The following is a 16,841-nucleotide window of genomic DNA, read 5'->3' on the forward strand; positions in this document are numbered from 1 at the left end:
AAAACAAATACACAGAGTTCCTGATTGCAAATGGAATGTAAGAATGTTTCCTAAGGCCTCCGCTAGATTCATCGACTGAAACAATGTTACAGTGATAAAGAAGAAATCTCAGAAGATTGTAAACAGGAAAGAAAGTTATGTGTAGAAAATCACCCTGTGGCAAGTAGTGACATGTCTAGAGTTTTAAGAAGTTTTAAGAAGTTTTCACCCTCAAAATATAATGGCAAGTTGTTATTCCATTATTAAGACAATAAATCTGAATCAAATAGACCTGCCAAATAATTGATAAACAGGCCAGAAGAAGAACTTCCAAGAAGAGAATTTCTGATATGAAAGAACTGCTGTGGTCGCTGTACTGGGAGGAGTTAAAGACGTAGAGATCACCTTTTTTCTTCCTCATTCTCTCAGTCTCTCCTTCAATGCTGCTGTCTTTCAAATGCTCTCTTTTCCTTCCTTTATCCCTTCTCCCTTTGCTTTTCTTCCTCTTTTAAAACTTTTGAAATCATGTACATTCTTGAAATTTGTCATTTGTATACACAATGTAAAACAGGAGAGGGAAAAACAAATCCAGCAATGAGGTACTTAGAAAAGATACTCTTAAAATACAGGGAATTCTTCTCAGTGCTCTATGGTGACTTAAATGGGAAGGAAATCCAAAAAAGAGGGGATATATGTATATGTATGGCTGGTTCACTTTGCTGCACAGTAGAAACTAACACAACATTGTAAAGCAACTATACTCCAATAAAAAAATTTAAATATAATAAAAATAAAAGCTTATCAACCCCATATATATAATATATATTTATATATAATGCTACATATATATAAATATAATATCAAAGAAAGTAAAAGCATAGAAAAAGGTATAGTAGATAAACTAGTGATAGCATTATTATTATTCAATTAAACTAAGACAAACTGCATTAATAATGATAAAGAAGACAGAGACAAGAGGATAAAGGGAGATTACAATAATGCTGAACTTTGACGTCCCTAACAAAAAGCCTAAGTAGTATCATGTCCTGCAGCCAGCCTGCTTGTGTTTGGATCCCAGTTCTATCACTAACTAGCTGCAAACCTTAGGCAAGTCATTAAATCTCTCTGTGCCTCAGTTTCTTCATATTGAAAATTGAGATGCCAATAGATGCCAATAATACCTACCTCTTGGAGCTGTTGGTCCTCCCAGCCAGCTCAGTGATAAAAAATTGACCTTCCGGTGCAGGAGGCATGGGAAGTTTGGTCCCTGGGTCAGGCAGACCCCTGGAGGAGGAAATGGCTCCTCACTCCAGTATTCTTGCCTGGAGAATCCCATGGACAGAGGAGCCTGGAGGGCTACAGTCCATGGGATCACAAAGAGTCAGGCGTGACTGAGTGACAAAGCTTGTATGTATTTAGAGCTGTTATGAGGATTAAGTGAACTGATACACATAAATATTCACAGTAGTGTCTGGTACCATAAAATGACATTTTTATTGGTGCTGTTGTTGATGTTGGAGTTGTTGCTCCAAATCATACCAAAAAAAAAAAAATCAACCAAATTCCAAGGAAAATGGGCATGTCAGTTACCTTAGTAGGATATTTTTAACTCACTTCAATAAGATAAAAAATAGATTTTTTAAATGTTTGAGAAAGCTGTGACATAGATGCAATGGAATATTTATACAGGATATTTTATCTTTAAAGTCATCACACACCAAAGTGTAAATAAAACAATCCATATAACAAAACTACAAAATTGAAAGGAAAAAGCAAATAAAAAATAACATTCAGAGACCAAAAATTAAGATGACAGACATTAGCCAGATATATATTAAAATACAAAGTCTTAGCTCATATTAAAGTACAAAATGTAATGATTTGGTCCTTTATAAGAGACAGGGTTTAAAAAGATTTAGCAAAAAGTCAAAAATATAATACAGGTGACACATTATAAAATTAGGTTACAAGGTAAAACTGTAGCCAACAGCACTGTACTTTTTGAAACTGAATGATGTACTGATTTTTTTAATTGTGAAAAATAGTGCTCTAAAATGTTTTCAAATACACAAAAATCCTTCAGAAGGTTAGTATTAAATACAGATTTCATAAACTTATACCATGAATAAAGCAAATTTTACAATCATCCGAGCAATACAAAGTAAAACTTATATCTGTATATACCTCCATTTAGGATTTATTTTCCAAGCCCTACTTCCAAGAGGGCTGCTGCTGCTGCTGCTAAGTTGCTTCAGTCGTGTCTGACTCTGTGCGACCCCACAGACGGCAGCCCACCAGGCTCTGCCATCCCTGGGATTCTCCAGGCAAGAACACTGGAGTGGGTTGCCATGTCCTTCTCCAGTGCATGAAAGTGAAAAGTGAAGGTGAAGTCGTTCAGTCGTGTCTGACTCTTAGCAACCCCATGGACTGCAGCCTACCAGGCTCCTCCGTCCATGGGATTTTCCAGGCAAGAGTACTGGAATGGGGTGCCATTGCCTTCTCCATCCAAGAGGGCATGAACATTCAAATCTTGAGCGCTTACTTCCTTAGTTAGCCAGGTAATTCATGAGCAGTCTGGAGACAGACCTCCCACTTGGGGAGTTTTAGGACATTTGATTCACCCAGACTCATGGTAAGCACTCAGAAGTGTGGAGGAGTTTTTATCAGTTATTCACAGCAGGGGCAGGCAGGATAGACACTCCAGAATTCTGGGTGAGAACGGAGGCTCTGAAAACTCCCTAATGTAAAAGGGTTTCTCTGAGGTCCTGATGGAATCCTCACTTAATTACAGTGATAATTGGAAGCTGGGTACTTTGGTAAGGACTTGAAAACCGGGGGGGGGGGGGGTGGAAATTTGCACCTCTTCCTGGGAACTCTGCATCCTTTGCCTGTAGGTGTATTATACCCACAATCCTAGTCTATTGGCTTCTGTCCATCCATGACCTCACCACCCCGTCTGTCACCTGCAGGTACTAAGTCAGGTCATGGATATTCCAGACAGTAGAGCATCTGGACTAGAACAAATCTACATGTGAGCAGCTCCCAGCATACCATCTCTTTTCTCTCTTCTGGAATTTTTGTTCCCATTCCTTTTGGTGCTTGATACAACTGCAAAGGTCTAGACAGGAGGTCATGTAGGCATTATTGAGAGTGAAGTATATAGAGGTGGAAAAGTGATATATCTCTGCCCCCAGAAGAAACAGACAAGAAATTGGGATATTTTAACTTTGATGTGCCAGTGGTCTATTTAAGTTCAGCCCAATGTCTGTCTTTCCCATTTTTTCTTTTTTTTTTTAAAATAAATTTATTTATTTTAGTTAGGGGTTAATTACTTTACAATATTGTAGTGGTTTTTGCCATACATTGACATGAATCAGCCATGGGTTTACATGTGTTCCCCCCATTTTTTCTTGATGGCCCCAACATTCTACTTGACATCTGGCTCCAGGAGATATCCGTAGGATCGTATTTTACCCCTCACTTTCATATTTTCCGGGTCCTGAAAGGACATATCTCATAAGATATATTAATGTGCAATACCTATTAGATTTTATTTTTAGAAATTCAGATGCTAATCTCTTCTCAGCTGTTTTCATTTTCCACATTTTATATCTTTCCAGTATATGTACCATGGACTTCTTGAACCCCTTTTCAGGATTGCCTTTGTGCCAAATGGCAAAAACAAATTAACCTAGGACCCCTCCCCCCCACCGAAATACTAAAATGCTCCCAATGTAGGTTATGATTTTAATCTGGTAAGATTTAAATATCAGTGATTTTAACCTCATTTCTAGATTGAAGACATGACAGTATCCTTCTGGTCATTAGATGAGCTGGTTACTAAAATCTTCCTGAAGTTCTGAAGAACTTACTTCTCCTAAGTTGGTGACAGCTTCTCAGTTGGCCCAGCCACACTTTGCCTCATTTTTGTTTTCACATGACATTTTTTTTCTCTCTCTCCTTTCAGGTAGAAATTGAGAAGCTGGATTACCATCATTATCTGCCTCTGTTTTTTGATGGGCTCTGTGAAATGACATTTCCCTATGAGTTTTTCGCTCGGCAAGGAATCCACGACATGCTGGAACATGGGGGAAACAAGATTCTTCCTGTCATTCCACAGCTCATTATCCCGATAAAAAGTAAGTGAACAGGTGAAAAAAGCATCACTCAGTTTATATGCTGCCACTTGCTGACAACTTGCTAATTAAGCAATAAAACTCAACAGACTGAGGTTTATCCCCAGGTTTTGCAGGAATTTTTATAAACCGACTTTCGGGGCCAGAAATTCCAGATCTTCTAATGTGTCCCGTCAGGGCTCCCAGTGGCCAGGCCCGGCCCCCGCAGGCCCCAGACTCTGCCTGCCCCAGAGCTCCTGACCTGCCCGACTGCGGCTGCTTCTGCTTTCGTCAGTGCTCCTGAGTGAAAGCAGGGGTTGGTGCCCCTGAGCAGCTCAGGGGCAGAGGAAAGCCCACCCCTTCCCAGCCAGGGCTGCCCCAGGCATTTCACCCGCTGAATCTGGGCCTGGCCGCCCCACGGCACACGGAATGAGCAAGTCCGTGCTTCCCCACCCCTAGTTCCAGTCCCTTGAGGCTCCAGGATGGACCACTGCCCAGGTTGATGGACAGGATGCCCGCCTGGTCTCCTGGATGCAGGGCACCCCCACCCTCACTGTCTAAGGGGTAAGTCTTGCCATGTGGTTTGACAGAAATGGGAACAAGATAGTTCAAGACAGCGTCATTTATTTCCCACAGTCTGGATTACTTAATCTGATCCACAGTCACTGTTTTATTGATTTCACTGAAGTGTCATTAGAATTCCCTATTTTGAGGCAGTGCTTCCATCACTGCTTAAATCAAGTCAGCTTTAAAACTTGCTCTCATGTCTTTCTGTAAGAGATCCATGACTGACCACTCCCAATTTCCACCGAGACACAGACAGTGAAACCAAACAAGAGGGCAGTGCTGCCAGCTGTGAAAGCAGGTGTGGGAGGAAAAACCACGCTTCAGAAAAAGAAAGTGCTAGTCACTCTGCTGCATCTGACTGTTTGCAGCCCCATGGACTGTAGCTCGCCAGGCTCCTCTGTCCATGGGATTCTTCAGGCAAGAATACTGGAGTGGGTTGCCATTTCCTTCTCCAGGGGATCTTCCCAGTCCAGGGATTGAACCCAGGTCTCCCGCATTGCAGGCAGATTCTTTACTGTCTGAGCCAACTTCATTAAAAACCAATTTTCGTTTCTACCCATGCATCAGCTGAGTGAAGGGGCTGATCTTTAAAGGCCTTCTGGAAGGATATATAATCCTGAGTTATATTAAAACCTTTTCCAGAAGTGATTTATTCTTTCCAACAAGTCATGATTTTTAAATATGTTAAATCCTAGTTGAAATGCTACATCTTTTAAAAATGATGTACCAGTTTTCTTGATAAACACACAAGGCCCAGAGCATTCTACCCAGGAACTATCCTGAAAGCACATTATCCTTTTATCCTGCATCCATCAGAACAGCCACAATTTCTAAGATCTGTTCTTTTCTTGACGATAAACTGTTCACGTTGGGATCTCTACCTTCTCAGCAGCCTCCTCCTCGTAGCCCTGATAAAAACACTGAAGGGCAGAAAGAGAGTTTCTAAGTAATACTTTGATTATACCATTTACAAATAAAACATCCCCAAATAGCGTATTGTAGGCCAAGCTGAAAGGATTTTCAGTCTTATTTGATCTAAGTGTTTTGAAAATACTTCAGTGAGTTAAGAGAGAAGCGATGTGTTCTAAGTACATGACCACACCGTAGAGGTCGTTTACTGATGAGTGAAAACATGGAGAATGCAGTAAACGTGACCTGTCAGGGAACAGTCACTTTCAGCAGTAAAGAATCCACCTGCCAACATGCACGAGACTCAGTTTCCATCCCTGGGTCAGGAAGATCCCCTTGAGGTGGAAATGGCAACTTGTTCCAGTATTCTTGCCTGAGGAATCCCATAGACAGAGGTGCCCGGCGGGCTTACAGTCCGTGGGGTTGCAAGCAGTTAGACACAACTTAGCCACTAAACAACAACAGCAAGTAACTATTAATATGCATGGATTTTAAGGTTCCAGAAGCAATGAAAATCTATCTCGGAAGATATCCTTGTTTGCCATCCTGGGATTCTGCTATTATACACTTACCCTGAAATCTCACTCAGCTTGCATCTTCTTAATTTGTCTGCTTCACTGAAAGGCAAACTTCTCTCAGTAAAGAACAGTGATTAACTATGCAAGATCATGCACAGTTCCAGCACAGTGTGAAAAACATTATGTACATAAGCTGCATGTTTCAGGTTGAATTCTGGAAGGAAGCTCATCGATCCAGAAGCAGACTGATGCACATAACTGGTGTAATTTATCACGGCCGTATGTACCTTATTTTCAGACCATACTACTAGTAAAATGTTGACTCATTCCAGGGACAAAAATTAACCTCACCACCACCACCACCAGCTAGAAGTTCTTTAACAACTTTTCTTGAATTCTAATTCAGAGATAATATCTCTGAAGGCAAAGCAAAGTATATAAACTCTCTGTGAAGCTATAAATGGGATTACCTGCCTATCTATTTCTAGAATCTGGGGTTTATTTCAACTAAATAAAAGGTTGATAATACTGTAAGGAGAAATGGACACATTCAAAGTCTCTACAATTTCTAATATAAAAAGGGATAAGAAGACATTTCACTGTCTTCTTCTCTCCTTGGCTCAAGACCCTAAGTGGGGTCATCGAGTAATAACAGGAACAGTGCACATTCAATTAATACCTCGCTCCCTTTATGATGCTTTATGGCATCACTATGGGTGTTCCCCTTCCTCCTCCCATTGTCTCATTTCTACCTTCTTGAGTTATTCTGGGTCAAAAAGTACAAAAAAATCCCCAGTATAGAGTATTCAGTGTTGGCACTGGAGCATTTATTGCTGAGAGCAACATCAAAACGTCGTAGGCAAGGATGAAATGGGAAGGACCCTCTGAGCCATCCAGACTGTGCACCGTAGACGTCCGTGCAGTCCAGTGAACAGAACATAAATCCATCAGAATCCAGCAGAGCAATCCCAGGAAGAAGTCACTGGAAGCTTTGCCTTGCGAATGCAGAAGGGGATTCCCCTAGCAGCCGGCGAACCAGGAGGCTCCAAGAACAACCTGCAGACTCGGGGTTGAGAACTCTCTCTCTTCAACCAAAGCAAAAGCAGTAACAATAACCCAGCCACATGGGGGCCATGCAAAACAAGTTGCTACACACAGGGAAGAAAATTTGAATTACAGGGACAGGTAAAAAACAATACTTCAACAACATTTTGCCTAGGATCCAGAAGAAACTCATACAAATGTGTTTGACATCCTCAGGATTCAGGAAGATAAGGGAGAAATTCACAAGAGGAGGCCAGACTCACATGAAAATAAGCCAATGCTGAGTGAGAAAAGGGAAACTGAAAATGTTGCAGCAGAATTAACATTCCCCACAGAGGCACAGAAAATTGTCAAGCACACAATATGGAGCTGTACATGCAGACCACCGCCTTGAGAATCACTCTAGAAAAGACAAGGATGAAAAGCAACGCGAGGAAAGAGCATAAAGTGGAGAACAGCGGACACCAGCAGGAGCCCAGAGTTACAGGAGGTCCCCAGGGGAATCATCAAAACAACAGGAGAAGAGATGATAGTGACAGAGGGGATGGAAGGAACTTTTCAGAGATAAAAAGTAGCCCTTATTTTGTAGGTGGAAAAGGTTCATTACAAAGAAAAACATCTGGAGAGGGGGGAAAATGGTACACGCAAAGAAATAACAATAGCATGGGCTAAGACATTTTTGTAACAGTAAATTCCAGAGAGCAATGAGAATTGGAGGAGAAATAACTTATGTGCATTTACTCACCTGAGTAAAAAAGGCATGATGTAATAAACTGAATGAAAGTTGGTTTAAAAAAAAGAAGGAGTAGAAGGAGAAGAAGACTGATGGACTCAGTGAGCGTAACGCCCACCTGTCCTTCATACAAAAGGCTACTGTGGACGCGCTGTAACTCTGAGAGTAAAGCCAAGTTAAGAGCCCAAAGATGAGGATGTCATAGTTTGAAAAGCAAGTTACATTAAGAGTCACTAAGTGTAGAGTTAGGTTAAAATAGTTGATGGAAAAGAGTTTCAAAACTGCATGAAATGTCAAATAATGTGGCAACAACAACAAAAAAAAATCGGAGAATTTGGGTATAAACCTTCAGAGTCAATGGAGAAGATAAAAGTGTTTAAAGAGTCTGTATTTTAAAAGAATGAAATTGAGTAGGTGGCAAGGAAATCTAAGAACCAAAAGCACAAAATAAGGTTAAAATGTGAAAGCAAATACATCAGCTATGAAAATTAAATTTCAAATTGGTTTGTGAAAAACAAAATCTGAATATAAGCTCTCTTTACATATAAAAGCAAATAATACTTAACATTTAAATTAAAAGCTATATTGGGGGAAAGAAGGCAGGAGTAGTTATTTTATTTTTTTAGAAAAGTAGAATTTAATGAAAAGTTTCATGTGTGTAAAGAGGATGAATTTACACTGATAAAAATATTCACAATAAAGATGCTGTTGTCCTGACCCTTTGGGCTGGATAAACAATGACATCGTGTTCTGGAAGAACAATCAACTGCTAGACTGATATTTTGTGCTTCTGGAAGAAGAGCAAACCTCTTGATTGAGAGACAGTATGATGCTGGTCGTTCCTCCATGGCCTGACCTGGGGCCCTAGAATCTATGTGCAATCTTTACCAAAGCAAGGAGACTGCCTACCTTCTAAAGCACCACTTCCCGGCTTTACTGCACACATGAATTGTTTTCAGACCCCAGGATAATGAAGGTTCCACAATCAGTAGATGTGAAGCAGACCTGAGATGCTACATTTCTAACAAGCCCCCAGTGGAGGCTGCTGCTATGGGGTCACGGCAAGGCTGTGGGGTCAAGATTCTGCTGGAACGCCTCAGACACTCCCGCAAGACCCTGGGCTTGAGAGCAAGTTGGGGAATGAGCTGGTAGAAGACAGATGCATGATCATTTTCTTATATGTAATAAATCTAGAAAACTGCTTCATTCATGATGTGACTAATTAAAGATACATAAAGTTTGATATTTAGACTCTAAAAGTATCTATCAATAGATTAAAATAGATGGTATATCAGATGAAATACTGTGCCGTGCTGTGCTTAGCCCCTCAGTTGTGTCCGACTCTCTGTGACCCCATGGACTGTAGCCCGCCAGGCTCCTCTGTCCACGGGATTCTCCAAGCAAGAATACTGGAGTGGGTTGCCATGTCCTCCTCCAGGCGATATTCCCAGCCCAGGGATTGAACCCAGGTCTCCCGCATTGCATGCAGATTCTTTACCATCTGAGCCGCTAGGGAAGCCCATCAGATGAAATACAAAGGAAAGAAAAATGAAACACCATCAATAAGGCAACAACTGTTTAAAAAAAGCCAAAGGAACATGCAAATAAAAAAAAAGCAATAAGATGACAAAAGGAAAATCAAATAATCTGTGATCAAAAATACATAGGAGAAATAATCACTTATCACAAGAAAAGAGCCTTGGTTTGAAAACTTCTTTGAAAGAGAGTTCCCACTGTCTGATTGTTCCAACAATATGGTTCTTGCGGGGGCCGTCACACATGGAATAACGGTATGAGTTCGCCTCTCCTACCCAAACTTGCTTTCTTTCTTCCTCCAGCCTTTCAATATTGTTTTATGCAAGTTTTGTATAAATCAGTAATCAATTGTTTCACTCTTGGGATGACATAGTTGCTTTTGAACTGTGGTCCTGGAGAAGACTCTTGAGAGTCCTTTGGGACTGCAAGGAGGTCAAACGGGTCAATCCTAAAGGAAAGCAACCCTGAATATTCGTTGGAAGGACTGAGGCTGAAGCTGAAGCTTCAGAACTTTGGCCACCTAATGCGAAGAGCGGGCTCATTGGAAAAGATACTGATGCTGCGAAAGACTGAAGGCAGGAGGAGAAGGAGGTGGCAGAGGATGAGATGGTTAGATAGCATGACTGACTCAACGGACATGAATTAGAGCAAACTCTGGGAGACGGTGGAGGACAGGGGAGCCTGGCATGCTGCAGTCATGGGGTCACAAAGAGCTGGGCACAACTGAGCGACTGAACAGGATGTTTGCTGTTTAGTCCACTGTCCACTGCAAATTGCACAGTTACTATGATTCCATTTTTTTCTTAGGCAACTTATTTTTCTTAGCATTGATCATTGCCTCTCGTTTTGTTTGCTTGTTTTGTATACACCCAGGGATCAAACTCGAATCACTTGCATCTCCTGCATTGGACTGTGTATTCTTTACCTCTGTACCACCTGAGAAGCCCATATGCTTTCTTTTTTCTTTTTTTCAAATACTTCAGGATCTAGAAAATGAATGTTCTTTTCCTCGTGTTCAGAGCATCAGACAACTCATCAATTCCCTTTCTGTCCCTGGAGTTACCCCTCGCGCCCTCCCCCTTTCTGCCTCTTCTCCTTACTCCTCTTTCATGTTTGACCTCTTTTTTCCTTAGCTGTTTGCCCTATTTTCCTCCTGATTTTTTAAAGTGCACATCTTCCGGTAGTTTCTTGTGAGTACATGAAAGGTGTATGTTTCAGTCCTTGCTTATCTGAAAAGTCTACCATCACACTTATTAATTTGGCCATATTGAAAATAATTTTCATCCAGAATTTTGAGGTCATGTCTCTGCTGCCTCCCAGGTCCTTACATCACTTTGAAAATCTTGATTGCCGCCTATTTCCAGCCATTTGCCTGTGGCTTGTTTCCCACAGTCTCCAAAAGCTTCCTGGTTGTTCTCTTCATCTCTGGTGATGTGAAATTTCACGTTGATCGGCTTTGATGTGGCTGTGTTTTCATTCATTGTCCTGGGAAATGTCGGTTTAGAGACATACGTCTTCCAGCACTAGAAACTTGTCATGTATTATTCCCTTAATGACGCCCTCCCTCTGTTCCTCTTACTTCTCTGCTGTAACTCCTGCTACCATATAATGCACCTTGTGGGCTGATTCTCTCATTTTGTCAGCCTTTTGCTCGTATTTTCCAACTCTGTCTTAGTTCTACTTCCAAGAATTTCCAGGAATTGACTTTATCTCCCAGAAATATGATTGAATAATTTGTTAATTATCTAATTTTACCTTATTCTCATTGTTCTTTTTAAATAGTATTTTGCTCCCTTTTATCAGTACATTATGCTCATTCTTTTATTTCTCCATGAATATTCACTATAGATTTGTAGGATTTGGGTGTCTGTGTATTTTTTTTTTTCCTTCCTAATTCATTATATCCTTTTCCCCCTCTTTCAGTTAAAATTATCTTCCTTTTTACTAGCTTTTTTGGCTTTCCCACTCCTGGATATAGATCAACAGGACAGTGTACTAGCTGTGAGTGGCTTCTATGTGATCAGACCGCCCAGCTTCTAATCCTGGCTGCTCAGTTCAGTCGCCACGTGACCCGAGGCGAGTTACTCTACTCCACGCAACACTGTTGCCTCATCTATAAAATGGGGACAATAGTATTCACTTATATTTTCTCTCTAATTTGTTGTCAGCCAGTGGTTTCTGTATTTTATGTTTTATATTATTTTTTAAAGTCTCGCCTTATCTCTATTTAACTTCCCAACCCAGTGGATCTTCCAAACCCAGGGATTGAACCCAGGTCTGCCGCATTGCAGGCTGGATTCTTTACTGTCGGAGCCACCAGGGAAGCCCAAGAATACTGGAGTCCATAGCCCATCCCTTCGCCACTGGATCTTCCCGACCCCGGAATCGAACCGGGGTCTCCTGAATTGCCGGCAGATTCTTTACCAGCTGAGCCACCAGGGAAGCCCTATTTAACTTTAGGTTTATACATTTTAAATTTTGTATTGAATTAGAGCTGATTTGCAATTTTATCTTGCTTTCAGGTATACAGTATAGTGATTCAATATTTTTACAGGTTATACTCCATTTTAGGTAGTTACAAAATATTAGCTTTATTCCCTATGCTGTACAGCATATCCTTGTAGCTTATTTATTTTATACATGTACTTTGTCTCTCTGAATACAATACACCTGTCTTATCCCTCCCCCTTCCTTCTCCCCATTGTTAACCACTGATTTGTTCTTTTTATCTGTGAGTTTGTTTCTGTTTTGTTATATTTATTCTTCTGTTTTATTTTTAGATTCCATGAATAACTGATAACAGACAGTATGCGTCTTTCTCTGACTTGTTTCAGTAAGCATAATATCCTCTAGGTCCATTCATGTTTCGGCAAATGTCAGAATTGTATTTGTTTTATGGCTGACTAATATTCTATCATGTAAGTATACACCACATCTTCCTCAATGCAGTTGGTTTATCTAGATATGATTCAAATCATATTATTCAGTCTAGCTACTATAATCTTCATTTCACAGGTGACAAAACTGAGGCATGTAAATTTTAAGAAAAATGTCCATGTCATACAGTTGCAAAATAGTAGACCGGAGGAGTTGAATCCTATCTGGATCTCTCGAGCGTCTTCTGTTCTTTACAAAGCTCCATGCTGCATCTACCACAAGTGACATTTTTTAGACACATAGAGAATATTTACAAAAATTAACCATATCCTATGCCATAAAACAAATCTCAAAAAATATCAAAGCATGGAAAGCATACAAAGGATGTTATATAACCAAAGTGAAATTTATGTTAGAGATCATTTTTTTAAAGCAATAACTAAAACAATCCTATATATTTTGAAATTGACATATACTTTTACATACCCCATGAGTCAGATGAGAAATTCTAATGAAATTATTAACTATTCTAACTGCGTAATAATGAAAATATCACATAAATTACGCATTAAAAACTTACAAAAAATATTAATTAAAATATTACAAAAATATATTAAAATATTTAACACATATGAGATGGTAAAATAGGATTAGAAGAAAATACGTAGATTTAAACATGTTATAAAAAAAGAAAAACAAGGAAAATAGTAAATTAAGTATCCATCTTAATAAATGACAGGAAGAACAGTAAAAGAAAATCAAAGGAAGAATAAATTATTAGTATAAAAGCACAGTAAAATAAAAATAGGATACAGTCATGCAAGTGAGAGCATTAAAACTACACTGATTGGTTTCTTGACATGATTAATAAAATTGATAAACACTTGTAAAAGTTAATAAATAAAAAAGTGAAAAAATAAAAGGCAAAAATAGCCAATGTCAGAAATGAAAAAAGGAATGTTGTTTAGGCCCTACAGACATTGATAGCATATCTTGATAGTATATTATAAACAACTTTATCCCTAAAACTTTGAAATTTCAATTAAGTGGTCAAGTTTTTGGAATAGTAACTTACCAAACTGACACTAGAAAAATAGAAAATAAGTTAAAGTACATAGGGTAGTATATCAAGTGAAGAAATTAAATTTGTAATTAAAATTCCTCATACAAAGATAACAGAAGTCTTGGTTAGTTCTGCCAAAGACTTAATGAAAAAATAGCTTAAATCTTCCTCAAATTTTCCCAGATAATGAAAATAGAGAATTTAAGTTCTATCCCCTTTTATGACACAACATAACTTGCTACCAACAAGGACATTACAAGAAATTACAAGAAGGAATCGTCCACGACAATCTCATTCATAAATATTAATGCAAATTTTTGAACAAAATTACTAGCAAACTGACTCCATTGATATATAAAAATGGATTAGTATCTCATTAGTATCTGATACATCAGATTAGAATCTCATGGCAAAGTTGGTTTTATTTCAGGAAGATAAGATTGGCTTAACATTAGTAGATTCAATTAATGGCATTTATATTTGTGTATTAAAGGGTAAAAATCAAGCATCTCAAATGATGGTAAAAAGCATTTGATACAATTCAATACCCACCCATTTCTATTTTTAAAACAAACCAAGAATAGAAGGAAATTCTCTTAATGTGATAGAGGGAATCTTTAATTTTTTTTCAATCAGAGCGGGCTAGGTTATGTTGAAATAACAAGCAATCTCCAAAATCAACAGCTTAAAACAGAAAGTGACTTAAAGTTCTGTTTCTCACATCTGCTGTACACCTACTGCAGGTTGATGGGGATGGAGGTGTTCTCTTCACTGTAGTTGCTTAGAGGCCAGAATGTTATAATTCTACCATGGACATTATGACTAATGAATTGCGGAGACTCTGGATTCTGTTTCCTTTAAAGAGTGCCAGTTCTAATTCTAATGGACGGTTAACCTGCTAAACGCAAACTCTAAACTTTGTCTTCCCTGTGGTGAACAGGCGGCTACGTTCTTTCATCTTCAGTTCTTTTATCTTCCAACTTCTGCTCATCTTCCATGCCTACTGAGATCTCTGTCAGGTGTGTTATCCTTAGAGATCAGCTAAGGCAGAATTTCCATGCAGATTTTTTTGTTTGCTTCGTCTGTAGGTCTCTACCTTCCAGAATTCCCTCCTCTAATTTTGTTTTTCATGCTCTGCCAGCCCAAAAGTTTGTTCTCTGATACATCAATTAAGTGTACCTTCTGTTTCCTTCTGCCTCAGGACACACACCTTGGTTTTCAGAGATAAAAACCTTTCAGCTCGCAAGTCTTACCTAGCACACTTCCATCTTGCAAGGACGGACTCCCATCTGGCTTCTGCCTACTTGCCGTTCTTTGGCGTGACAGTCAAGGGTTCCCATTTAGTATCTGGCTGTGAATCATGTTCTGGACTTAGTTTCTTCCTGTGTCCCTTCATGCACCCCATTCTCTAGCCAAACTGATTGTGCTATAGAACTTGTCTTGTGCTTTTCTAATTGTGTGTCTTTGCTCTCTTTGGAAGTACACCCATGCTCACACATTAACAAATGCCTAAAGTGTGAGTGTTAGTCACTCAGTTGTGTCCAGTTCTTTGTGATCCCATGGACTGTAGCCTCTGGGCAAGAATAGTGAAGTGGGTAACCATTCCCTTCTCCAGGAGATCCTCCCGACCCGACCCAGGAGAACCTGAGTCTTCTGCATTGCAGGTGGATTCTTTATTTGAGACACCAGGGAAGCCCTAAAGCAACCTTCAAAACCCACTTCCAATAGGAATTGTCTTGAGATCTTCTTTTGATTCTTCTCTCTCTCCCTACCTCAACTCTAGTCCTCTCCACACCCTGACCTCCTGTTCCTACAGAACTTTGTATCTTTCTCTCTTATGTCATTTAGAATATAATGTTAGAAAGTAATATATACCTGCTCAGATGGTGAAAATTGTCTGCCTGCCAATGCAGGAGACATAAGAGACATGGGTTCAATCCCTGACTTGGGAAGGTCCCCTGGAGAAGGAAATGGCAACCCCCTGCAGAATTCTTGCCTGGAGAACTCCATGGACAGAGGAGCCTGGCAGGTTACAGTTTGTGGGGTGGCAAGGAGTCGGACACAACTGACCAACTAACACTTTGACTTTCACGTCATCAAATGCACTGTCTAGTACACAGTAGGTGCATCAAAATATCAATATTTTCAAAATTAATCAGGTACATACCTGCTGTCCATTCTGAAATCTGTATAGGTATCATAGTCAAAAGCATGAAGTGGCCATTTAGGCTTGCCATTGTACTGCATATTATATAAAAACCACCTCATAAGAATCCTTAATATGAAACAACAAATAAAGCATATAATGATATAATGCTTTCTACTTATTAGAGGAATTATTTAAGTAGTGAGAGTAATTGTTTATTCATCTACATTCGTTTGTGAGCACTAATATACATTTGTGAGATGGTCCACTAGGAGGCAAGGTGACCTGGCTGCTAAAGAATTACAGAAATATCACTGGTCTACAAATAGGACATTAAACAGTGGCCTCATTAGGAGAGCTCTAATGAGTTGAGGTCACCCAGCTATAAAGGACAAACATGCACGACACAGCTGAAGCAATTTAAACAATAACATTTTCAAAAGCAAAATTGGTCTTTTTAAAGAATGCTCAGTGGGAAAAAATATACCAAGGAAAGATAAAATATGAGGATCCATATCACAATACAAAAATTATTTTGAGAATTCTATTTAATCAGAAAGCAAGTAAGTCCAATTGAAATACACTATTTTTATGATCTAACAATTTTACTTACATCTCTTGAAATTTTATGGATGAATTATTTTAAAAATGATAAAAAGTAATAATTTTTTTAATTTAAGAAGAAAATAAATTGTTCTACAAATATTAAAAAAGGGTGTATTACATAAGATTATTTTATAGGTTACAAGACACAAAAAAGAAAACTAATTCAAATTATTATAAAGAATTAGGTTTGCTTAATAAATTCACATAGCTGAACTATCCTTTGGCCACCTGATGTGAAGAACTGACTCACTGGAAAAGACCCTGATGCTGGGAAAGATTGAGGGCAGGAGGAGAAGGGACAGAGGATGAGATGGTTGGATGGCATCACCGACTCAATGGACATGAGTTTGAGCAAGCTCTGGGTGCTGGTGATGGACAGGGAAGCCTGGCGTGCTGCAGTCCATGGGGTCGCAGAGTCAGACACGACTGAGTGACTGAACTGATTGGACAACCTTGGGTCTCATTTCAGGGTTGATTTAACGTGGTGGCTTGCCAGTGTCACTCTTGCTCGTTTCATCCATGGTCATCTTAAAGCTGGCTCACTTTTTGGCCTCAGGATGCTCTGAGTAGATGCTGAGACTACACGCTTACTTATTTATACCAGTGGAACAAGTGTCACTGTCCCTTAATTTTCAGAAAGAATTAAAGTCAAAGATGCACCGTGATTGTACCAGGCCAGGGCACACACCCAGCTTAGAACTGTGGTCAAGGGGAATGGACACACAGACTCGATTAACTGACTCAGTTA

At 39.4% G+C, this 16,841-nt stretch overlaps 1 protein-coding gene across 10 annotated transcripts in view; it reads left to right on the plus strand.

The window, feature by feature from the left end:
* The window catches only part of PACRG (parkin coregulated), a 523,593-nt gene that overhangs the window by 265,886 nt on the left and 240,866 nt on the right, over positions 1–16,841 (plus strand). For all 10 annotated transcript variants that reach the window (XR_014063860.1, XR_014063858.1, XR_014063856.1 and 7 more), the window contains one exon: positions 3,947–4,118. Coding sequence is in view for 4 of the 10 variants with exons in the window: in XM_081524447.1 (XP_081380573.1) it covers positions 3,947–4,118 (172 nt within the window). In the remaining 6 variants the exon portion in view is untranslated. The remainder of the gene's footprint in view (positions 1–3,946; positions 4,119–16,841) is intronic.

The sequence above is a fragment of the Giraffa tippelskirchi genome, chromosome 9 (assembly GCF_054371585.1).
Source record: "Giraffa tippelskirchi isolate mGirTip1 chromosome 9, T2T-mGirTip1v1.2.pri, whole genome shotgun sequence".
Classification (NCBI taxonomy): Eukaryota; Metazoa; Chordata; class Mammalia; order Artiodactyla; family Giraffidae; genus Giraffa; species Giraffa tippelskirchi.